This window comes from Psammomys obesus, unplaced genomic scaffold (genome assembly GCF_907164565.1).
Source record: "Psammomys obesus unplaced genomic scaffold, mPsaObe1.curated_primary_1811, whole genome shotgun sequence".
Classification (NCBI taxonomy): domain Eukaryota; kingdom Metazoa; phylum Chordata; class Mammalia; order Rodentia; family Muridae; genus Psammomys; species Psammomys obesus.
Window position 1 is genome coordinate 29,986,431 of NW_026596040.1, and position 25,068 is coordinate 30,011,498.

At 42.2% G+C, this 25,068-nt stretch overlaps 1 protein-coding gene across 8 annotated transcripts in view; it reads left to right on the forward strand.

Annotated features, from left to right (window-relative positions):
* Positions 1-6,168: 6,168 nt before the first annotated feature.
* Tcf4 (transcription factor 4) overlaps positions 6,169-25,068 on the forward strand; it is a 341,388-nt gene continuing 322,488 nt past the window's right edge. For 7 of the 8 annotated variants that reach the window (XM_055622503.1, XM_055622507.1, XM_055622506.1 and 4 more), the window contains exons 1-3: positions 7,957-8,032; positions 8,926-9,017; positions 10,672-10,744. In XM_055622503.1, coding sequence (XP_055478478.1) covers positions 8,946-9,017; positions 10,672-10,744 — 145 coding nt within the window. In that variant the 5' untranslated portion in view covers positions 7,957-8,032; positions 8,926-8,945. Of the gene's footprint in view, positions 6,642-7,956; positions 8,033-8,925; positions 9,018-10,671; positions 10,745-25,068 lie in introns of those variants that run through there. The other variant, XM_055622504.1, reaches the window with a different exon arrangement.

Here is a 25,068-nt window from a genome sequence, read left to right on the forward strand (position 1 = left end):
GTGTGTGTGTGTGTGTGTGTGTGTGTGTGTGTGTGTGTGTGTGTTCCATGCTCAGGTCACCCAAAATATGGTTCCAGAATTAACCACATCAGCATCACCCAGGATGCTTTCTGGTACTTGGGCTCAAGCACCCTATGATATTCTGGCAAACACTGAACTTCCAGCTACCTGATGAAAACTTCTGAGTTGTAGTGCTTGTCAATTTCAGTGGTGTAAGTGCTTCCCTCTGGCCAGTTTTAAGGCATCTATATCTATGTGACATCACCGAACATAACGTTTGGTGGAGTGCACAGCTGGTTCTCATGAGGCAGAGCTAGCTGTCTCTAACACATCATGGTTTATGTGACCCTCCCAACCCCATGTCGGTGACAGAGGCCCAGGAAAGTGACCTTTAACAAGCTTAGACATTCCTGTGACACTAATCAAGGTTTGTGATGCACAAATTTGCTGTGGAAGGTGTACATAACCCTCAAGATCTGGTTATGCCTATCCTTGTTCTGTAAATCTGCCTAAGACATACCTGATTGGTTGATTAAATGGCCTATATCTATACCTGGGCAGGGCAGAATGGGAAAGGTGTGGCTAACCCGGTTTCAGGTTCACGAGAATCATGGGAAACAGACAGATGGGAAGAGCGGAGGTAGAAGGATGTCAGGATGGGTTAGTATGGAGAAGAAAAACATGTGGACCAAGAGGAAGGACTCCAATAAGGGCATGAAAAGGCCCAGATGAAGAATATGAGCAAGTACCATGGGATTATGGATGGAAGGTAGACCAGATGAGGAGGATTAAGGTGGATGGCATTTGATGGGAGCTGGGAGATGGATGGTGAGGTTATTGAGCCAGCATAGGTGAAATATCTGTCTAGTCCAAGGTAAATAAGGCAATTATGAAAATCTAACAGGTGTCTGTGTCTTATTATTTGTGATAGTGGGTTAAATAATACCACCGTGATAATCTTAGGGCCAATAATAAATATTACATAGCCCAACACCCTCAATTTTTTTATTTACAACAACACGGAGCCTCTAGCCTTTCAGACTCATCATTAACAAGGCAAAAAGCTCCAGACGGAAGTCCTAAACTGTTCTGTCCATTGGTTTTATTAACCTGAAAATATTCGTAGCAGCCATCTCCTTTGCGCACATCTGCCATAAGCAGTATCGTACTCACTGTGACTTAGCCACTCAATCAGGGCTGCCCTTGACATTTCTATCTTGTTTTCTTTGCCAACACTCTTGCTTCAGGTCCTTGGAGAACAGCTTCTGAAACAAAGTAGATGCTTGGAAACTATTTGCTGACTTTTTCTCATCTCTTAATTTTATCAGAGCATCAGATAGCTGGTTCCTTGTTTGTTTATATTTGCCTTTGTTTGCTTGGCTTTTTGTTTGTTTGTTTTTTACATAGGCAGGGCTAAGAAAATGTGGTGGAAGCTGAGGGAGACTGCGGTGATATTTTGGCTTGGCATTCAATTACTGAGGACTCCTTTACCTCTGCAGCTCAATTAGTGAAATGACCTTGGACAAGCTATAGCATTTGATTCTTCACATCCACAACTACAAACGGAGGTTTGGGTCCAAGTGCCCCTCAATGTCTGATCTTTTTGTGAACCCAGGGAGGTCTCAATATTACCTTTATTCTCAGGCTCATGAAAGAAGAGCCTAATCTTCAGGGATTCTACACTGAATTGAGGCCTTACATTTTGTGGTAGTCAGATTTTGATTGTTGTAGCAAAATACCTGATGGGAGCAATTTAGTGGCAGAGTAGCTTCCAGAGGTGTCATTTTGTCATCCTTGATTCTGTTGATGTTGGGTCCTTGGGAAGTTAAGCATCATGCTATGGGAGCATGGGGTAGAGGTTACCTACCTGATAGCAGATGGGGGGCAGAGAGAAAGAAACGCAAGAAGAGGGCAGACAGAGCCCACGCTCCCAAAGGAACGTTCCCAGTGACTCACCTCCTACTTTCCTCTATCTCCTCAAAGTGCCACTATGCTGTGATCTATTAAGCGATTAATGCATTGATAAAGGAAGATCCCTCAAGAGTCAAGTGTTTCCCCCAGACCCATCATCTGAGCTTATAGGGGACATTTTCTATTCAAACTGAGCACAAATAGGACTGTCATTTTCAAAGCACAAGTCACCTGATTGAAAACAGACATGTAAGGTATCAGGACATGAGTAACTTAGAGGCTGAGAAGTTGTGGAACTTGCCTAAAGTCACCAAATGGTAAAAAGGAAGTAACATGTGTATGGACCATCTTGACTATAGGTTTAGCACCATGAATTAAGTAGTCTCGAGTATGGAAGTGAAGCAAACTGTTTGCCTCCAAGAAAAAGATTCTCTGCTTAAAAGAAAATACTATGCAAGCTGCCAAGGGAAGGAAGCCATTCAATAGTCCTATCCATCTGTAACACCTATGAACCATGGGCCACTGCCAGCCTAGCAATATGGAAAGTGGTGTAATAAGTGGCATTCAGATGTTGGTGCCAACCAAAAGCTGTCGAGTTGGATTTAAGGCCCACTGTACAGGACAGAAATCAAGCCTAGTATTGGAAACCTAGACAGTTTACTAGTGCTAGAGATTGTAAGCCCTGGAAAAAAAATCTGCTACTGCCCCTTTGCTAGATTAGCACAACTCTTTAGTATATTCTAAATCTTAACCTTACATGGACAGACAAATGTAGCTGCCACTACTCATCAAAGAAGCCTTTCTTTACATCAAATGGAGGCAATCACAGAAAACTACAAATCGTCACAACACAGAATGCAACAAGGTGTAGAGAGCACAGCCCCAGTGCTGTGCACAGTTCCTGCAACTGTGGATCAGGGAACATTGCTGAAAAGGGGGATGGAAGGATTGTAAGTGCCAGAATACCAAGAAGTCTGCTGTGATATAGTCTCTTCTAGAAATAGTCTTTCCATTCATGGCTGCATGAATGGAAAAGAGGGCTGCCTCCAAGAACATGTTAATGTAGAGGATGAAATTAATATGTGTACCACCTTCAGACAAAGTACTACAGGTAACTAATGACCACTAAAAGAAGGATAACTAGCCTCTCCCAAGGGATAGACCCCTTTAGTGATTTTCCAGTGCATAGTCATTAGCCCTGAAACCACGAATATACAAACAACAAAAATGACTCCACAACTTGTGTTTATATGTATTTGTGCACAACACACACATACACACATGCACGTAACAATAACCAAAGAGCATATCAACTTGAGAGGCAGGCCCTGGAGTTCAAGGAAGGGCATCTCTGAGGGTTGAAAGGAGGAAATGAAGGAGAGAAGGTGTAATTCTATTTCAATCAAAAACATTTTAAGATGTTAATGGTAATATTGACAGCAGTGGAATTTAAAGTATGCTCCATGTCTAGTTACACCCTTTTTTAGGTGTATAGATCAGTAAAGTTCTCAGGCTAGCCTGGCTGAGGAAGGGGGAGTTTATAGGGTGTCCTGCTTTGCTGGACAGGAGGCAATGAGTCCTCTTACTGACTGGGAAAATGTAGATAGATACTCCACTCAGGATTCCATGGCCTACATTTAGAACTCCCAAGACCCTTCTTTCTATCTGAAGAGCAGTTTTATCTGCTTACTCTTGATTTCTGCTTTCTAGAACCATGGCACTCACCTGATTTGGCTTCCTCGTACAGGTCTGGGCAGCTGATCAGAACACATTCTTACCACTCCCTTTAGACTACGGCTGATTTCTTCTCCTTCTTTCCAGTGCTCCAGTGTTTCAGCACTGCTGGACTGGAGTAGGAAGGATCACATGGCATCCACGTAAATATTCACTCTTTCAGAGACTGTGTTAGTGCCAAAGTCCCAATGTACTGGGAAGTAGACCTTTGAGAAGAAATTCAGCTTGGATAAGGTCAGAGGCTAGCCTCTATGATGAGATTATTAATTTTATGAGAAAAAGGGACCAGAGTTCTCTTTATGTCAATCATATGAAAGTATGGGTAGAAATCAGACAGTGGTGGTGCACACCTTTAATCCCAGAACTTGGAAGACAGAGGCAGGTAGATCTCTGTGAGTTTGAGGACAGCCTGGTCTACAGATGGAGTTCTAAGACAGCCAGGACTATACCTAGAAACCCTTTCTTAAACTGCCCCCACCCCCAGCCAAGGAAAAAAAATATATATGTAGAAAGAGGCAATATGCAAGCCAGATAGAGGAAGTGTTATAAAGAAAGCTGACTATGCTTTCACTTTAATCTCAAGACTTTAGACCCTGGAACTGTGAAAAGTGAATGCCTGTTGTCCAAGTCACCTTGTCTTTTTCTCTTTGTTACAGCAGCCAGAGTTGACTAAGATACACATCCACATCAAGATACACAGACAGGGGAATCTGTAGTCCAAGGAAGCACCAAAAATACACCCAACCCAGTAAACCAACTCTTTCATCTCTAAGCTTTACAGTGTCCTCTCAAATACCCTTCTCAAAGGTGCCTCCAATTTCCATAAGTATAATTAGAAAGTACTTACCATCTGACAGTTCAGGAACAAACAGAGCCTAACACACCCACATTTGTCCCTTAATTTAAAACAGGAAGGGGAGTTGCGTGTCTTTTTGATCAAGAGGGGTCAGGCAGGAAACAAAAATACTAGACTAGCAGGGTGCTTTTAGATGCCAAACTTGATTTTATCAGTGATTTCTGGATAGATCATTTGCTGCCCTTGAAATTCAGGAGGGTGAATCTTACAAACCTAAAAGCTAAAAGGGATTTTACGGGATTATCTAATCTAGCCTCTGCGTTTTACAGCAAAGGTCATTGGCATGGAGTCTTAGGTCACATGCTGATTAGAGGTAGAGAAATGGAATATTTTCCCCAAGCCAATGTTTGTGATCTTTTCATTACATCATTTTTTCCGGAGCCTGTCGAGGCTTACTCTGAAAACCAGAGATAATGCCTGTGATAATGCAGCACTAAGTGGTGGCTAAATGTAAAATATTATTTTAAGATGAGAATGTGGAATGGGGGATAAAACATTGGAGTCTTCATGATGTGTGAAATAACCCGTAAGTGTCCCAATTCTTGTCCTGTAAAAACTCACATATAACCAAAAGATCTCAGTTCTGTCACTGCAGCACGTTAAAATCAGAAAATAGAGATGAGGGCGTTCCCACCGCCAGATGGCTTGGGAGCACGGGTGAATGTGGACTCTGGTCACAGATCGCCATTCTGAGGTGGCTCTATCACTTACTATCGATAACAGCTTCACCTAGGCGAATTTGTGCCGTTCACTGAACTTCTGATCTGCGTCAGGCTCTTTCACTTGCCTCTGTTGCTGTAAAGTAAAATGACCGATACTCTAGCTCCATTCTTTGCATCGAAATTCTTAAACAATATGTGGAAGAGAATAAACTTTCTGTTGCAACAACTGGACACTATTCTTTACAGACCTGGGAATCTACAACCGAAAATCGCTAAGTTAGTTGTACCAGTGAGTATGTAAGAAATTAGAGATGGAAACAGTGTATTTCTATAGCAGTAGCGTCACCTTTATACTGACCATATAGATACCTCAAGGTCTCTCATTGCTATTCACTGACTAAAAAACTGGTTTGATAGGGTAAATTGTTTGGCTAAAATTGGAAGTTGAGTCAGTCATAGTTTATGGTACAAGAGCCATGTGAGTCTAACATCAATAAATGAAGACTTCTGCACTAACCAGGTTCTCACACTTCCCTTATAAAAGAAGGGCTGGGCACCGAGCAGATACATTCCACTCTTCCAGCCCAGGATCACACTTGGCTTGGTGACCTTTCCCCCTGCCGCCCAAGCTTGGCTGAAAAATCCGCATCCACGCAGGCTGGGACCCAGTTGCGTGAGACCCTGACGGCATCTTCCGGCCTCCCGGCGAGTTCATTCACGCAGCGGGAACAACACTCGGAGTCTGGGATCGAGGCCTGAAACCGGACAGGGCGCCAGGCGCGCTCCGGGAGTCGAGACTGAGACCCACCCGCCGGCGGGACCGCCCCCGTCCCCGGAGGAGGCGTGGCTTAGCGCGCCGCCATCTTGGCGGCCTCTCTACGCCAAGTGTTTACCACTCTATGGTCGCGCGCTCCCGCCCCGCCCCTCCCCAGTCATTGTCTGGTGGAGCAGCCGCGGCCGCAGCGCCTTCTCGTTATAAGCCGCAGTGCCCGGATGTGAATGGATTACAATGTTTCTTTCAGGGAAACCTATTATTATCAATGTGACTCCTCGGGGGAGTCAATGATGGTGTGGAGGAGGAGGATGATGATGAGACGCCTCTAAACTTGGAACAAGTTTAGGACTTGGAAAGAGAAGAACAAAAATTACAACCAACAAGACTGAAGAACAATTATAACTATCCTGTGTTGATTATTTTTTATAAACAATAAGAAAAAGTTGTCGGATTTTTTTTTTTAATGATTTCTTTTTTGGGGGAGGGAATTTTGTTACAGTTTTATGATGGAAAATGCAAAAACCAGAGCCAGGTGCATAGTCTTGTAATCTGTGGCTAGCCCTGGAACAGGACTGACTACTACTTAAAATACTCTTTTGGGGGATACACATGTGAGATACTAAAGTACTTGCAGAAGATTTTTGTCTCTCTTTTTAAAGTCTCTTTCCTTGGAATATTGTGAGCATATTTGTGGCCATTGAAGGTAACGTTACAATTTGCTGTCAGAGTAAACTGTTTGTAATTGAACTGCATTTTTAGAATGTTGATCCCAATGTTTTATTCAAACAAAAGGAACAAGCTATTAAATAATTGCCAATGGGAAAACGTGTGTGCATGCATTTCGGTACGTACTCGCACATCCAGCAATACCTGGGTTGGGCAAATGTGTTCTTTAACATGGAAATAGTGAATGTTGCATATACCGGGTGAAGCACGCGTGTTATTACGAAAAGGTAATTTTGAAGCTTTCTTTTAATGCTAAAAAGTGGTGTGAAAAAAGTGTGTTTTAAGAGCATGTAGGGCCTGTAGTGGTAAATGTTGAGTTGAAAACTTGAAGTGCTGCCGAGCGCGGACTTGGAGTGCCTAGTAACTCAAGTGTAAAAAACAAAACCATATCCATTCCCTAAAATTACCTTGCCTTTTTTTTTTTTTTCTTTTTAAAACAAAGTTTGAAGCTGTCCGATTGTGTGAGTTTAAAAAAAAAAAAAAAAAAAAGGATGAAAGGAAGAAAAGTCTGATTCAGGTTTCCACCCCCAACGCAAAACTTACCCAAACAAAATATCTTCCTAGAAAAAAAAAAAAAAAAAAAGAAAAAATGTGGAAGGGTTTTCTGTATGAAAAAGAAAAATATTGTTCGTCTTGGCAAAGTCTTTACGCGTCACGTGTATCTGCAGCAAAGCAAAACTTGCTTGCTGTGCTTGTGTGTGTGTGAGTGAGAGAGAGAAACACACAGAGAGACAGAGACACAGAGACAGGAGAGAGACAGAGAGAGAGAAGTGAGAGGGGATGTAAACTCGAATCAATTTCAAAGTGCCTCGGATGGAAGAACCCGGCAAACCCTGAACTGTTAAGGCTTCAGAATGTAACTGGCGATCAGAGAGGGAAAATGAGGTGCTGGGTGATTTTTTCCTTGGTGGGTTTTTTTATTTTTATTTTTTCTTCTTCTTCCTCGAGACGGGGGAGGTGTTGGGCTTTTTTTTTTTTTTTTTCGGGGTGGGGGTGTTCCCCAGGCAGCCCGGCCCGGAGCGCCGCGTCTCCCCGCCGGAGCCCCCCCACCCATTTCTTTGCTGAACTTGCAATTCCGTGCGCCTCGCCGTGTTCCCCCTCCCCCCTTCCCTCGTCCCCTCCCCTCCCGGGAGAAGAGAGAGTTGGTGTTAAGAGTCAGGGATCTTGGCTGTGTGTCTGCGGATCGGCGGCGGCGGCGGCGGCGGCGGCGGCGGCGGCGGCGGCGGCGGCGGGGAAGCCGGAGCGGGCGCGGGCGCCGGCGGTTGGAGGAGGAGGAGGCGGTGGTGGTGGTGGCGGAGGCAGGGGGATAGACATGACCGCCGCCTGGGCGCCGGCGCTGCACCGGGAGCCCCTCGTCGCGCGCGGGCGGTAGGTAGCGGCGCGGCGGGGCCGGCTGGGCGGATGCGCGGCGGGGCCGGGCCGGGCCGGGCTGGGCGGCCGCGCTCGGGGGACCCCGCGGTCCCCGCTGTCCCCGCCGGGGTTCGGGAGCTCGGAAGCCGCGGCGTCCCCTCCCCCGGCCTCCGCCCCCTCCGGGCCCGACGGGCTCCCGGGCACAGCGCACTTTGCCAATGGGCCTGACTTCAATTTTTTTTTTTTTTTTACAACCCTTTCTTTCACAAATTAGGGGTGCGGGACAATTGGAGGACCCTGAGCCTCTCCTGGGGCACCCCCTCCCCGGCCACCCCACCCCCCGTGGAGCGGTTTGCACTCCAGAGACGCTGGTCTTTAATTTCTTTGGAGCTACTTTGCAGGGCAGGGGGGTGGTGTGTGTGTGTGTGTGGGGGGGGGGGAGTTGCTGTGAGTGTGTGCGAGTGTGTGCGCGTGAGTGTGTGCGTGTGAGGGGGTGGGGTGGAGGCTGGGGGGAAAGTTGAGACCGGTTCGTGCAGTAGTTTCTCTTTTTCTCTGAGATCCATTCATTTCTCCCTCTACCTCCTGTTGCATAAATTGATGCGCTGAGGAGCGGCTACCCCCCCCCCCTTCTTTCCTCGATCTGGTTTTATAGTGGATGTTGCTAGTTTGATCGTCTCTTTGGAAATACAATATCGCTATTTTTTTTCTTTTTGCTACTGCTGCCTATTCCATTAAAACAAAACAAAACAAAACCCAACAACTCTCCCATTCCTCCCTCCTTTTCTACCTTCATCCCATCCGCCCTTATATCCCCCACCCCTCCAACCCCCCCCAGTCTCCAAAAATCCGATTGTGTTTTCTCCAAGGATTGGGACTGGATTTTCTGATTGCGGTTATTTCCATGTTTCTAGGTTTGTGTGATTTTGCTAAAATGCATCACCAACAGCGAATGGCTGCCTTAGGGACGGACAAAGAGCTGAGTGATTTACTGGATTTCAGTGCGGTAAGAAAGAACGGTGGAAACTAACAACAGCTGTGGAAAAAAAAAAAAAAAAAAAAACACAACCCTCCCCCAACACTTCAGCTAGGAACCCATAGTAATGTGAAAAACTGGGATAATTTTTAATTGGCTGAATCCTTGGAAAATGTGAGGGACCTTTTGACAATTTTTTTTTTTTTAAACTAATTTTGGGATGTGGAAAACTCGATATTTTTTTTTTTTTCTTAAAGGGTCTAATGACTTGCCTTGACTTCTTTACCTACCAATTTCTCCAAATAACGGAACCTCACTCTAGCAGGAAGGAAAACCAGATACCCCTTGAAACTGTTAAGTCCACCGAAAAGTTGTTTACATCTGAACACAGAGTGAACGGCTAACTTCGTGTGCTACTCCACATCTTATTTACTTACTTATTTACTTGGGAAATGGAAGAGCCAGTTGCTGTCAAGTTGAGGTGGATGGTGCACTGGGTCCCTCCTGGCTGCCTCCTGGTAGCTTTTTTTGGGATTCTGGAAACTCCTATGCATAAATTGAGCATACGTTCTTTAGAGTGTCTTGGACTGTTTTAGTAAATTACAGTCTTGTAATCAGCGCAAGGAGGGCCCTACACACTTGTGGAGTTTTCCTCCTTTCCTCCTTAGGTCCTTCTCCGTCCCCCCTTGCTTCCCGTGAGTTCTAGACATGCCAGGAGCATGGATACAGTTTTAATGCCAGATGAGTTTGGTGTAAGATGCATTTGTAAAGCAAAAGCAGAAGAATCCACAAAACACAAATAAAATCCAAACCACCTTCCAAGTGGGGCTCCCTCTCATGCTGCGCCTGCCGCCCCTGCCGCCACCGCTGCCGCTGCTGGCTGCCACTGCTGCTGCTCTTGTAGACCCTGTGGAGAAATGGCTCTCCGAAGTTTTGGCAGGAAGCAGAGCCCGCAGGCAGCTTTGCAGCCCCTTTCTGCTTGTTGCACTTTCTCCATTCTCTCTTTTACTTTTTGCAGGCTCTGACTCAGGGAAGGTGTGCAAAATGCACTAGATGAGGAAAAGAGGGAAACCAATTAGGGCTGAAATAAATGCTGGAGAGAGAGAGAGAGAGAGAGAGAGAGAGTGAAAGAGTGAGAGAGACAGAGAGAGAGAGACTCTGAGAGAGAGAGAGAGAGAGACTGACTGGCCTACATTGCTCTCATGTTTGAGCTGAAGTGAGAATCTATTGCAGGTGGCATTTTTATTTTTATTTGGGTTCATGTATGACAGACAAGTCCTGTAAAAGATGGAAATGGACATTGCCACATTTATGTCCAAGGTTTTCAGCATAAAACAAACAACTGTTTCTTCTCCTTTGTCAAATAGTGTTCTCTAGAAAGGCTGCTGTCCCCCAATCTATATCTTGATAATGCCATGGGGACTGTGTTCAGAATGTAGTAGGACTGTCTAGCAATCTCAGTCACCCGAGGAGGAGAAAGATAGAACAGTGGTAATGGAGGGGGGAGGAGGTTGGAATGAGGTGCCTGGCTTAGTTTTAAGTTGGATGGTGATGGCAATATGTTTTTACTAAATAGAGCCTTAGCATTAACTCCAGGTTATTTATCAAGAGTGAAAGATCGTTGATGAACTCTGAAGCCACGAATGTCTTCTTTTCAACTCTGCCATCTCTTTGTTTCCTTTAGATGTTTTCGCCTCCTGTAAGCAGTGGGAAAAATGGACCAACTTCTTTGGCGAGTGGACATTTTACTGGCTCAAGTATGTGAATTCTTTTCTTGGTGTGAAGTTCAATGTTCTTACTTGTTTATTTACTCTTTGTGTATTTTTGGCTCTGTTGAAGTGTTCTGAAAGAAGTCATTGAGTTTTTAGCCTATGATGATGTGGTTATCTCATCCATCAGAAGCAAACTTAAACAGAATGTTGCCTTTCGCAATTAAAGTGAGACCTATTTCTAAATCAAGAAAACCATATCAGAATTCCATCACTTAATTTAAAAGTGATTTTAAAAAAATATGGTTATAATTGAACATGTGAACATAAGACTGATGTTAATAATATGTGGGCAAATCCATGTTCTCTATTTTAAAATAGAGGGAACAAATCTAACTTTCATAAAAGGGGAAATAATACCAGCTATTAGGTTCTGTGTACAATTAACCGTCTTAAAGAAAGCGGCACTTAGTTTTTTCCTGTAAGTCTGTAAATAGCCTTTTGCTAGCCTGAGAGGCTAAGTAGGAATTCATTTATCTTTAAACTATCTGGTGGGTGCCTGAGCTGTTTGTTTTCCCTCCTTTATTGTTGACTTATGCAGTGATTTTAATGTTGCTGATGTGAAGAGACTTAGCGTTTTATACATGAGACTTCTTCGCGCGATGCTTCTACAAAAAAGGCAGCGGTATTCACAAAGGAATCTGTGTGCACAGTGGTTATCTGGCATCTGAGGAGGAGTTTGTAGTATAGGGCCCTCTGAGTGTCTCTTATGAAAAGTGGGGACTTCTAATATGTGTGATGTCTCTGTAAGATGTGTTTGTTTTCTTTGGCCAACCAGTTTCAAACAGGGAGTCAATACATTGTTGTCTGCTGTCCTTTACGTCCAGGGTTTAAAGCCATTGATGCCTGTTAAGCAGCTGTAGGATTTTAGAGTTCTGGCCATGCTGTATCAATAGTCCACAAGGTAGCACTGCTCTTAAGTCAGGCTGGTAAATGTTGACATTTCACAGCTGTGAGATGCCAGTGACATATATCCAGTGACAGCTTGTCTGTCAGCTCTGGATATTTTATATATATATAAATAATCTGGTACAGTAACAACCAGAATAAAATGTGCTTACTTATAGGAGTTGTATAATTTCTATCTCTTTATAAAATTAATGCCTTTTAAAAACTTGCTGGTTTCCAAGAAAGTTACTTCTACTGGCTCCCACAAGTTTAGGGGATTTTTTTTTTTTTTCTCTTTAACATAATTTACAAAATATATGATGTCTCCTGTAGTTTTCCCTTAGCATTTTTAGGGTATTTGATAAAAAAGTACTGCTGACAATATGTGTACTATATTGTTTGAACCCTGTGACTGGTTCCTTGTTTTTTATTTATAATTTTTGATTTAGTATTAGTTACAGTTTACAGATTTCTGCATAGTATTTTTTATATAGCTTTTAAGACAGAAAATATTAACATGAATGCTTGAAATGAAGATGAAGGCAAATGTGTCCTGCAGCCAAGTTAGTGCTTTTGGTAGACACCATCAAAATACTGACTTTATGTCTGGCAATAATTTCCTTCATGTTTTACTTAAGAAATGTGTGTATAATTGAAATCTGACTAAAGTAGATGTCAGGCAGGCCCAGATTGACTACTTTCAAAGTTAGTCTAAAATACTGTTTGTACTGTGGTAAAGGTGGATATATTTGGAATAACTTAACTTATTACTTTAGCTATGATTTAATTTATTAAGATGAACCAGAAGTATGAAATACGTTCAATTTTAAAAGACAATTGTTTTATTCAGCTCATATTCTGTGTTCGTGTTCAGTTAAAGTCCTTGTTGAAATGTTGAAGTGTCTGTAGACAGTCTAGGATGGATAAAGTTGGATATGTATTAATTCATTTGGTAAGTAATCATATATCTAAACTTAAAGCTGGTCAGTGATGTGTGTGTGTGTGTGTGTGTGTGTTATGTTTATGTATACATAATCCCAGAAAGAGACTTCATCCCTCCTGAACTGTTAGGCTATTTCTAATGAATATGCAGAGCTTTTCTTCAAGGTGTTGAACTTTAAAGCTACCTGGTGCCAGTGGTGTGGTTTTCAGGTCCAGATGTTTACCTTGTAAGGGTAGAAGGGGCCGGGCTCTTTTATCTTGCCTTCCTGCTTGGAAATGCAGTGCGTTTATATTGTGCAGGAGGATGGTGGCTGGGATACAGAGGCTGCAGAATGTTCATTTCCCCATCTTTTAGGGCATATCAGAACCAGGCCTATATTTCTACAAGATAGGAGACACACCTTTTTTAAAGCATAATTAAAAAAAAAATATGCAAACTGCACCTTGCCCTTTAACTGGAAGCATGAGTGAGAAAACTTTAGGTAAGGAATATTTTCTAAAGTTACTTCAAGTTTTATATTTATTTTCCTGGGTGGACTCAGGTATGACTTTGAAACTTGGACTCAGGGAAAAAAAAAAAAAAAAAAAGAGAGAGCTAGACTTTAAGTAAATGACTCCAATTTGAAAAAAAAAAAAAAATCAGTGCTGTTTCTTTCAAAGTGAGGTCTGCTCATCTTTCATGCTGCAAGTTCCCAATAGCTGTTGACTTCATTAATACGTGATATTCAGTGTGAGAATGAAAAAGAGTGTGGCCCGATTCTCTTTAATCTTTCATTCCACAAACATGGCTTTTCCTACCACCTTAAGAAACGGTAAGGCTGCTAGGGCGAATGGAATGTAACCTGAGCCTCTAGCCTGACATTCCCAGGGAGCATTTTTCACATGAAAGGCTTTTGTCAACCCAGGAAAGGACCAGCAGTTTTTGTTTGATGTTTGCAGGTGTTCCGCTTAGAATTTGGTAAAATTGTTCAGCCAGGATGGACCAGAGCTACCATGACCTTAACTGGTGGCTCTGGGATTTATTTTTAAGGCTAGCTCTAACCTATATGGTAATTGATATCTGTTATATCATTGATCTTAAAATGAACTAAAGCATCCACATGCTTGCTTACTTGCTTGGAAAATTATTCTCGTTAAAAAAAAAAAAAAAAAAGACTGAGTCACCAAAAGAAAGCATCTGTGTGTTAGGATGAGTAGAGGCTTAATTTTCTGACATAACAAATGTGCAGTTTATTTGATTATGTTTGAGGCTTTCGGGAACAAAAGATAAACATACCAGAGTTTGGCATCATTTAAAAAAAATCATTTCTAAATTGACCTACTAAAATGAAAATATAGTAAACACCCCGTTGGGTCAGCTCTGTTGGCATCTGTTAACACATGTGAACAGCGCGTCTGAGAAGGAACCTGCGTCTTGCCCCTCTGGTTTAAAAGTGGAGGCTTCTTCCCCTGTGGTTGCTTAGTTGTTAGGTGGTCAGCAGTTGGTAAAGACTGCCAGACACACCAGTGTTAGAATGGAGAGGAATGTCAATAGCACATCTCTCCCTGAGCCCATTTTAGAAAGGGGGAAAACAGTTTTTGGCTTTCATATAAGTTAGCTTTCATGACGCCCCCATGACATCAAAATGATACGTCAGTTGAGTCAAGTCATTATTGACCTGGGAAAAATCAGCCTCAGTGGGCACTTACGTGTGCTACAGGGAAAAAAACAAAAACAAAAAACAAGGGCTCCCATCCTGTATTCATTGCTACCTGGGTCAGTGTGAGTTCTTTTGATGGTATGGGAAGGAAATTGTTTTTTCTTGAGGGTGTTGTGGAGTTGATGCTCCCTACTCTCCTGTCTTCTTCGTGTGTGTGTGTGTGTGTGTGTGTGTGTGTGTGTGTGTGTGTGTGTGATTAGTCCATGGTGGTTGTAAAACTCAGGAGCCCAAGTGAGAAACTTCTGTCCTTTCTTAGTATTGAAGATTGGCTTTAATTTGATATCTGTGGCCTGGCAGACTTTATATTGTAAATAATATTAGGCTCAGCACTGTTTTGCTGTCCTTTGTCAGCCATCATGGTATTTCAGGATTGTGCCCTGGGAGGGGTCTCATCTGCTCACGTGCCCTCGAAACACTTTGCTTAGCTTTGGAACTCTGTTTTAGCTAATTGATTGTTCCCTCTTGCCTGGTGTCCCTGAGCTTCCTCTGGACTGGGCAAGATGCTTGTGAGCTGGAGTCAGAGTGCGTCCTCTTGTGCCAGGTGCTATGCTCTGTACTGTATAGTTTATTCTAGCATTAATCCTCTCAAGAAGTCAAGTAAATGAAAGCATTACCACGCCCAGCTCATAGATGAGGAAACTGAGGCACAGTGGTGTTCAGCCATGTGTTCCCAAGGCAAGTCGTAATGAAATTAGATTTAAATTCAGGACTGCCCAGACCCAAATCTTTATAATCCTTCAAACATACATAGACATATAGTCACATAGGCACACATACAAGCCCACACAAAGGCATCAAGAACCAGACAGCTCATTTTTTTCAAGATTATATAGCTATGAAATATAATATTGAGGCCTGGCATGAAAAACTATTTATGATCTTTAGAGTAGAAAGAATTTAAAAAAATATATATTTAAGGTAATGCTACAAACCATACCCATGATTTTTTCTGCCTCAGTATCCAGATTAAGTTACCCTTTTAAACTTGATGGATTTCAATGTGAGTTAGTATATTGTTCTCAGATTATCACATTACTTTTACAGAGACTAAATAGCAGATATTTTAAAAGTTGTGTGTGTGTGTGTGTGTTTTTTTTTTTTTTTTTCTTAAATGGGAAATCTATGTGCAGCTATGTGGGTCCCAGTGAAGATATTTTCAATTATTTTTGTGTAAATAATCAGATATGAAATTGCAGTAACCCAGTGTCATCTATTAATATCTGAACAAATAAGACCTTCTTATTTCAATATAAAAAAGCATGCAGTTCATTGTTAGGCCTTTCAAATGGAATTCAAGCTCTATGCATTCCTAAATTCAGGCTGCATTCCTAGAGTAAACAGTATGAAAGTTTTGATATGTCTATTATCAGACGTGTGCTTAAGTGTTAGTTTTCTAAATTCAGAGGGGAGAATGGGTATTCTATTTGACACTGACTTAAGTAAATAAAATGCGTTAAACAAGCATGGAGATCCAAGAACTATTGAGACTGAAATGCTTAGCATTTTTGACAGAATCAGCAAATTATCCTTCTCCTACTATTGTAATGAGGAAATCACTTAAATAACAGATGAAGAGCGAAGTCACATAAACATATATAATAGAACTATGTAATGAAAGTTTATGCTGTTAATTGCTTGAATCTGTCTTAAATGGTTAGAATCATGGAGCAGTAAAGACTGTCATATAAACAGTTTTGTTTTGAGCTTAAAATTATTCCTTTTTGCTTTCATCTGCTTTGATAAACAAAGTAATTCTGTAGGCTTTACAGATTAAACATTTACTTCTAATGGTAAACTATTTTATACTGGGAGTTTGCAACCTTGTTCAGGGCCTGGAGTTGAGTGCTGGTGGCCTCAGGCCTGTGATCACTAAGGTTGAGTGTTAGAATGCCATTGAGATCTGTTCCCATAATCCCAGATAACAGATCTCAAGTTGCCTCATAAGGAACATGGTGTGTTTTGAAATGTTCTTCAGTTTACAAGTCTTGAACTAAAATGTTCTTGGCCAAGCCTTTAGAATGTATATGTGTGCTGGTTAAGTCAGATTCTTACAGAGGCATGACATCAAAATGGGGGCCAGGTAGGAGAAGACCCCCCAACTCTTTGCTTAGTTTTGTATTGTTGAGCTATTTTTTTATGACCAGGTGTTCTTCCAAGTTAATTAGATCAAGCTAGGTGTTAGAGAAAGGAAAGCATATTATAGGCTTTTTTGAAAGGTTATTTTTGTTACAGTTTTCTTAATTACACTGATTAAAAATTTTAAAATTGGCCACCAACTTTCTAAGCTTACACAGGATTTATCCTCTTTCCAGTGCCTGACCCATTTAGACTCAGTGTAAGCTAGGTGTTTAGGTCGATATTTTTAATCACAGCTCTCTTTATGCTTAAGAGAGACAGGAGATGAGTAACACTTTAGTCTCTGAGGAAGATGGGCAATTTGTTATAAGCCATGTATGTAGGTGTACAGATACAGACATCTCTCTACGTTAGACCCCCAGAAATGGCGAAAGCACCGATGAGGTTGCTGCATTTGCTTTCATTTCAGAAACAAATAAAGGTCCAGTTAATCAGCATATCAAATAGCCAGGTGTGTTTAAAATCACTTCCTGTGGATGAGTGTTAGGCCTGTAAGAAAGTATTTTATTTAAAGGTGCAGCCACTCAATTGTTTAGATAGCTGCTTTTGTACTTTTGTGTGACAATTAACATGTAATGAATGACTTTCTAGACTGCCATTGTAGTAATTACTATATGTAGTTTATTAGCTGCGATCCATTGTTGGATATGCCTGTATTGATTTGTTTTGCAAACAACTCTTCACACGTGTGGCAGTATTTGTACATTAGTTTGTAAAGAACCTGTTTCATTTGCTGCTGTTGATGTTGCCTCTGGAAACTTTGGCTTATGTATTCTTATGTGGTAGGATGCCCCTCTGATCAGTCATCCTAGGTGAATTGTAAAATGCAAGCCTTTATCACTCTGAAAGTTTTATATTCTGACCCTTAGGGAACCCAAAAGAAAATCGCACCACATCTTTTTTTGTCTAAGTAGATAATTTATGGAAAGTTAGACTTGTATGTGTATTTAGAGATACTCTAGTTTGTGACAAAGTATCAAGATTTTGGGAGAGGGTTAAATATTTCTTCCTGAAATCATATAGTAGGTTATGGCATAAGTACATGTGTCCCAGCCCTCCCGTCACAGTGGCTGTGCTGCTGTTAGCAAAGGTTTGGCCTGCTCAGTTGTTATTAACTATATATTTGTAAAGGGAAAAAAAACATATAATCTACCATTTCTGAAAGAAATAATAAAACTGAGATGGTGCTAGATGGACATTATAATCGGGCGCTCTTGTCATCGCAAGGTCTAATTTGGCTGAGGCAGTTGACGAATAACTGTTAAAATGCATTGTGTTATTAAAAATAACATAGTAAGACCCGTGATTAAATATCAGGGCTGTAATTTAATCTCGGGGGTTCTGGTGCTGTTCATAAACCATTTGCCTTTTTTCTGTAACAGATGACGTCAGAGTCCAGCTTGATTGAATTATGACCCTGGTGGCAGGGCACCTGCCTGTGCTTACTTCATGGCCTGTCAGCATTTCCATTACGAGCTTTTTTTTTTCCCCCTGACATTTTTAACTTTGAATAGTTAAACTAGTCTGATGGTTGGCATATAAACTTTCAGCCCCTTGGGAACAGACTATTTTCTCAATAAAATAGAGAAGGTGGTGACAGAGCCCCATTATGGAATACCTTCTAGAATGTTCTTCCTTGCTTTAATCTTCCATTAATTTAAACATTCCCTTTTGGGGTACTTAGCTGAATTGCAAGACCTCCAAATGGAAGGTTTTTTAATCTCAAATTTCCCAAACCAGAGCTTAACTACAAAGTCTTTAAAGGGCCGTTAAATTAGGAAAGGATGGAGCATCCATGGAGAATGTTGAAATGATAGGTCTGGACAGTGCAGTTTTCATATTCTGTAAAAGGCTGAGGAGCAAGACATGAAAAACATGCAAATTGGCATCCTTTGTAATCGCTTCTGTACTCACTTAAGTTGAGTAAAATTTGATAATGAATGGGCAGAAAGGTGTGTTTATTTATTACATCTAGGGATCTTAGTGTAGCATCTCCAGCTTTGTTCCTTATGTCGTCAATGGGGAGAAGACGGTGTTTTTGCTTACCTGGCTCACTATTGAGCCACCTATGTGAATGCTGACAGGTAGCCTTTTTTTAGTCCTTGGCGGTTGTAAGGACTTTACTTGAAAGATTTTGTGGGAGAAAGATGTGTCCAAGCAGATCACGTAGCCCAACAAGAAAACATAGAAAGTTCATATAAAATCAAAATACATCTTTCAGAAGATACAATCATGTGTAAGTTAAAAGCACCTGCTCGTTATTTGTTTGTTTGTTTGTTTGAAATCACTACTGTCTTGCTGTGTAGCCCAGCCTGGCCTTGAATTGCTGATTTTCCTGCCTCTGCTTCCTAAGTGCTGAGATTAGAATCTGGTGCCTCTCCACTTTGCAGAAGTTTAAATAAAAAGCAAATGCACTTCTTTTTAAATTTTAGTTTTTGAAAGCTTATTTCTTACCAGAGGGTACTGATAAAAGTTTCATGAACACATCGATTTTGATCCTTATAGAGGAGCAACATTTAACATGTGTATTTAGGGGTTAAATTTGTATCAAGGTGACTATGAACCAGGTACAGAGAAATGGAAGTAGAGACAGAAGAGAAAGTGCAGCTGGAGGCCACCCCTTCCTTGTTCCCCAGTGGGCCCACCAGTCAGCTAAGCACGAAACACGTAGGGTGGGCTTTGAGCTGACTTCCGTCTCTTTTTTTTTTAAATTTTTTACTAATTACACTTTATTCATTTTGTATCCCCCCATAAGCCCCTCCCTCCTCCCCTCCCGATCCCACCCTCCCTCCCCTTTCTGCATGCATGCCCCTCCCCAAGTCCACTGATAGGGGAGGTTCTCCTCTCCTTTCTGATCTTAGTCTATCAGTTCTCATCAAAAGTGGCTGCATTGTCCTCTACTGTGGCCTGGTAAGGTTGCTCCCCCCTCAGGGGGAAGTGATCAACGAGCAGGCCAATCAGATTATGTCAGAGGCAGTCCCTCTTCCCATTACTATGTAAACCACTTGGACACTGAACTGCCATGGGCTACACCTGTGCAGGGGTTCCAGGTCATCTCCACGAATAGTCCTTGGTTGGAGTATGATTTTCTGGGAAGTTCCCTGTGTTGACTTCCGTCTCTTAAACATCAGTTTTGTGTGTGTGTGTGTGTGTGTGTGTGTGTGTGTGTGTGTGTGTGTGTTTCCCCCTAAATTTGAATTTCTTTAAGAGTTTAACAGATTATATAATTCAGTGTCTTCCAAAAGTACAAGTTCTTAATGATAACAGTGGGTGTGGAAATTGGAAATTTTTGTTTTTGGCTTTTTTTTTTTTTTCAAAAATTTTAATGTAAATTAGTTTCATAGTCTTCCTATGATATTCGGGGGGGATTTTTTTCTGGATCCCAAATGATAGCTTCTTTGGAGAAAATTATTTGTTAAACAAACCTTTTCTCAGTGTTTGTTTCTAAGAAGCTGATCCATATTTCTAACATGCTAACAAAATTCAGGAGGTGTTTCACCTGCTCAGAAGGAAAAAGGACAAATTTAAAGCACTTTCGTGAAAGTTTATCATCTTTTTATATTGTCGTCGCCACCTTCATCACCAGGGTCAGGGCTAGCAGGGAAGTGTGATACTTAAGAGCTGTCATGTAGTAATTCATGAGTACATTTCAAAAGCTGAGTCAGTGATAGCCTCATCTCAGCCCAAACTTACAGACATTGGTGAAAACAAAAACCTGTTCTAGTCTTTGAATAGAAGCTATTACAGTTGTATCACAAGCAGGAAAATTGTGTATATGCGTGTGTACACCAACCCTCTTTTCAAGTGTCCTTATGTGACTGCTCTCGGTGTAGCAGGTGCTCCCAGTTAGAAGTGGCTGCAGGTTCAAACAATGGCTGAGGCCGGTTAAGGGAGAACTTGTTCATGAACAACTGGGTACGCTACAGATTAAAATTAAAATTTTTTTTTCCAAAGAATATTCTATTCATACTAAGAAATTTTCTTGAGATTTTATATGTTCTTTTGATCTTCTCTTCCTCTTTTAAAATAATAAGGGCTTTATACTGGAAATACTCGGCCCTCGGGTAGGTTACTCTCATAGTAAACACTTTTGCTTTTAAACTTTGTTTATTTTGGGTGCACTTGGCACGTGTTTGTGGGTGTGTGAGTGGAGGGTTAGAGGATGACTTTTGAGGACTCTGTGGATCAAATTCAGGTCGCTCAGGTTAGGGAGCAAAAGCCTTTACTGTGCTAATTCGTTTTTGGTCAGTTTCAAACAAGGTTAAGATCCTCTGGGAAGAGAGAACATCAATTGAGAAAGTGTCTCCTTAAGATTGTTCTGCAGTCAAGTCTGTGGAGCATTTTCGTGATTAACGATTGACGTGGGAGGGCCCAGATCACTGGAGTGGTGCCCTGCTTGGGCCTGTGGTATATAAAAGCAACTTGAAAACCAGGCGTGATGGTACACACCTTTACTATCAGCACTTGAGGCAGAGGCAGGAGGATCTCTGAGTTCAAGGCCACCCTGGCCTACAGATTGAGTGCCAAGACAGCCAGGCCTACACAGAGAAACCCTGTCTTGAAAACCCTCCCTCCAAAACTGGAAAAAAAAAAAAAATCCCAAAACAAAAAAACAAGCTGAGCAAGCCATGGAGAGCAAGCTATTAAGCATCATTCATTCATGGCCTTTGCTTCAGTTGCTACCTTGGGTTCCTGCTTTGAGTTCTTGCCCTGACTCTCCTTCATGGTGGAACTGTAACTGTAAGCTGTTAAGACAGAGCTAACTCTTTCCTCCCCACATCGCTTTTAGTTATGGTGCCTATCGTAGCAATAGAAAGCAAACTGGGACACCTGAAAATTTGCCCATCAGGTACTAATTAACATTTAAAATCAAATTTACATTTTCACACCTGATCTCATCTTATAATTTTGAAAAGACCAAGCCCTGTTGTGTGTGTGTTGTGTGTGTGTGCATTCGTGCAAGCATGTATGAGTGGTCCATGGAGGCCAGAGTAAGGAACTACTCTTTGCCTTATTTTCTTGAGTTAGTGTCTGTTACTTTACTTGGAGGCAGGCTGGTGGCCAGCTAGCCCCAGAGACCATCGTGTTTCCACTCCCCAGAATACTGAGAGTAGCCATACCCAGCTTTTTATTTGGATGCTGAAGACTTGAACTCAGCTCCTTGTGCATACTCACTGAGCCTTAGCAGCCCAAACTCTGTTGGTCCTAGGTTTTAGTTCTTGTTTGAATAATTGCCCTCTTGAGCATCTTCATCCATTGAGTGTTTCTCTGGTCTCTGATCTTCGATTCTTCTTGTACTTTAGCTTATTAATTAACAAATTAACCAGCTAAATAAGGAACTCACGTACTGTGTATATGAGGGTGTACAAATACCACATCACATGTGTGGAGAGCAGAGAACAACTGGAGGGAAACAGTTCTCTTTGAAATGCCACGTGTCCCGGGGACCTAACTCAGCTCTCAGGTCTGGCTGCAAGCTTCCTTACCCATGAGTCATCCCACCAGCAATCATCTAGTTACTTTTAGCTACTTGGTTACTTTTCTTCTGACTTGTAATTTTCCCTCAATTTTTTTTATTAACTTTTGTTATTCTTTATAATTTTTGCCTATGTAGAACTATTTTTTCTTTTACTTAACATGTAGTCTTGCAGTGTTAAAAGAATTCTGTTCTTTGACCCTTAAGATTCTGGTAGAATCGGGTCATGTCTTGATCGCTGAAAGAAACATTGAAAAGTTTGGGATGGCACAAGGACATATTTTTTTTTTTTTTAACTTGGGCATGTGAATATGTTGATGGAACATTGATGGAACTATCAGGAATGATAGGCGTCTGTGTGCTCCTTTGATGCGTCATTCATTCCTTCATTTTGTGAAAGTGTTTTTTTCTTGAGAGGCTGGCTCCATGCTACCATGTTGCTATGTGTGGGACTGTGAGAAATGACACCTGCCAGCATCTGCATTTAAGCGGGGTGTGCTGCTGTTGGCGTTACGAAAAGTTCTGCCGTGGTTCATCAGGAAAGGGCCTTAAACGAATCGATTCAGACTTCTGCAAAAGATGGGCTTCAAATACAGTTCAGCGCACATTTCCAATTGAAATCTCAGTTTTAGAATGTGTGTGTGACCGTAAAGGAAGGAAGCTTTGGAATGAGTGTGGAAGTTGGACCTTCAGGTGGGTTGTTATGAATGTACCCTCAAATTTAGTACCAGAGTCTCTATGGGAAGTGATTATAATTATGTCCCGTTTGTCATTTTTTGAGCAGAAATTTAAAAATTGCAAATGTGAGATTGATTTACTTGAAAGACACTAAAGATAACTTTTTTATCTTCATATTTGAATTTCTGTAATGTTTATCTTATAATGTGTATGCAGTAACATAGTTTTTATTTTATTTTATTTTATTTATTTACACTCTGAGTATATGTGAGAGAGAGAGACACAAAGACAGAGAGATACACACAGAGGCACACACAGAGAGAGAGACAGAGACACACACACATACACACACACACAGAGAGAGAGAGAAACACATGTCTCACTGTGATGGCCCAGGCTGACTTAGAACTCATGGCCCCTCTCTCTCAGCCTCCTGAGTGCTAGGATTTAAAATGTTTCCTTGAGTTTAAAAAATTTGGTGACTGTCCAACTGTTCGCCGTGTGTTGGGTCAGATGGAAATGAACCAATGAGAAGCTACGTAGACTCCTGAGTTGCCTCAAAATGGCTGCAGACATCAAGGGAGTAAATGACCTACAAGACAGCAGATTGTGTGTAGGAGAGGTGAGGCAGGAGAAACATTTGCCAGGAGGGTAGGTGACCCAGATGGACAATTGGGAAAGGTTGCCTGGAAGTGAGCAGGCGTAGGCTGAGGTCTAATGAATGAAGTGGGCTGGCCTGCGCTTCCACACAGAGTGAGGTGTGGTGATCAGGTCGGAGAGCATGATGGGAGAGGATGTCAGAGGCGGCCACCAGGAGGGTACCTGGGAACCCTCTGCTGTAGCCTGGAACCTGAACCCATCAAGTACCCCTTATAGCTGGCCCAAGCCAGTTGTGAGGCTCTGGAAGTTCAGGTTATAGCTAGGTTGCCGCCCTCAGACTGCTATGGGCCAATACAATTCAAGGGTTTTCTGGAGCTTTTTTTTTTTTGAAGTCAGTGCCTTCAGCTCATAGGAGAACATTCCTAGTGAGTACTTGTTTGCCTGTGTGTGCGTACGTGCGAGAGTGCGTACAAGTGCGCGAGTGTGTGACTTCCTCTAACATTTTGCTAACTTGAGGATGTACAATTCAGCTCTCTGGGCGCCATTCCCTCCCGACCCCGATGGCCACTCAGCACTGAAGAAGCGCAGATATTGTCAGAACAGGGTTAGATTGATTTTGCATTTCTGCTTTTCCAGGGTACAGAGCTGAGGTCTTCTTTAAGGGTCTTTGGTAATTATGGGCCGCTTAGGCTTGTTATCACAAATGTTACAGCTGATGGATTGATTCCATTCTTCCCATGGTCTAGTGTCAGAGAGCATAGCCGAAAGGCGTTACTGAAGGGTGTTTGCTGGTGATCTTGAGGGTGGCATGATTTATATGGCGCTCTGCTTGGGACTGTAGCATCATTATTTGATTGTATTTACTACTTTTGGTAGAACAAGTGTGGGGGGGTTAGCTGTTAGCTCTTGATTAGCAATGAAATGAAGCTTCCTCATTTTTCCAAATCCCACCCACAAGTCCCACCTTGCTCTTTTCTACCACCAACTTCCTTGGCCATGATTCCCTGGGGCTATTCCCACTCCACTGTCATGTATCTTAGTTTGCTCTTAAGCATTGTCTCTCAGTCTGGCCTGCTGCGAAGAAAGAGGTGGACTCTTTCAACCCCCTCATTGTGTTTACTGTGCAAGTTAGAGACAAGACTCCGGAGGGGTCTCTCTTTTTAGCTCCGCTTGGGCCAGCTAATTAGCACTGGGGTGCTATTGTGGTAGAGCTACGCCAGTCACTGATGCTCCGCTCCTGGGCACTAGAGCTCTCTGGATTCTTCACCATGTAGGTTCAGAAAGGAAAGAAGTGTAGAAACCATCAGCTCCAAGAGCCAAATTCCTTAAAGCAGTTGTCCACTCCTGCGGAGGCCAGTGTAGCCCGGCGGCCCTCTGGAGTTCTATCAGCCTGTGCTTTGGTAAGTCTTAGCTGAAAGCAAGGTAAAAATGTGCTGGCTTTCCTTTAGGGGAGACACACAGAGCTTCTACAGATGTGCAGCACTTTTTAAACGTTATTCTTTATTTTATGTGTACAGGTACTTAGGCTGGCAAGTATGTCTCTATCCCATGTGTGTACCTGGAACCTAGTGACCATGGAGGCTGGAAGAGAGTGTCATACCCCCAGGACTGCAGTTAAGGAGCATTGTGGGCCACCATATGGGTGCTGGGACTCAAACCTGGGTCCTTGGGAAGAACAGTCAGTGCTCTTAGTTGCTGAGTCATGTCTCTAGTCTCCCTGCCCCGATTCCTCCCCCTCAGGGCAGCACTCTGTGGCTCAGGCTGGTGGTGGCTGCAAATTTGTGATTGGTCTAGCCTCCTGAATGCTGGGAATACAGACACTATGCCTGGTTATGTTGTTGTTTGCTTGCTTGCTATTGTTGAGACAGGGTTTCACTGTGTAGCCCTGGTAG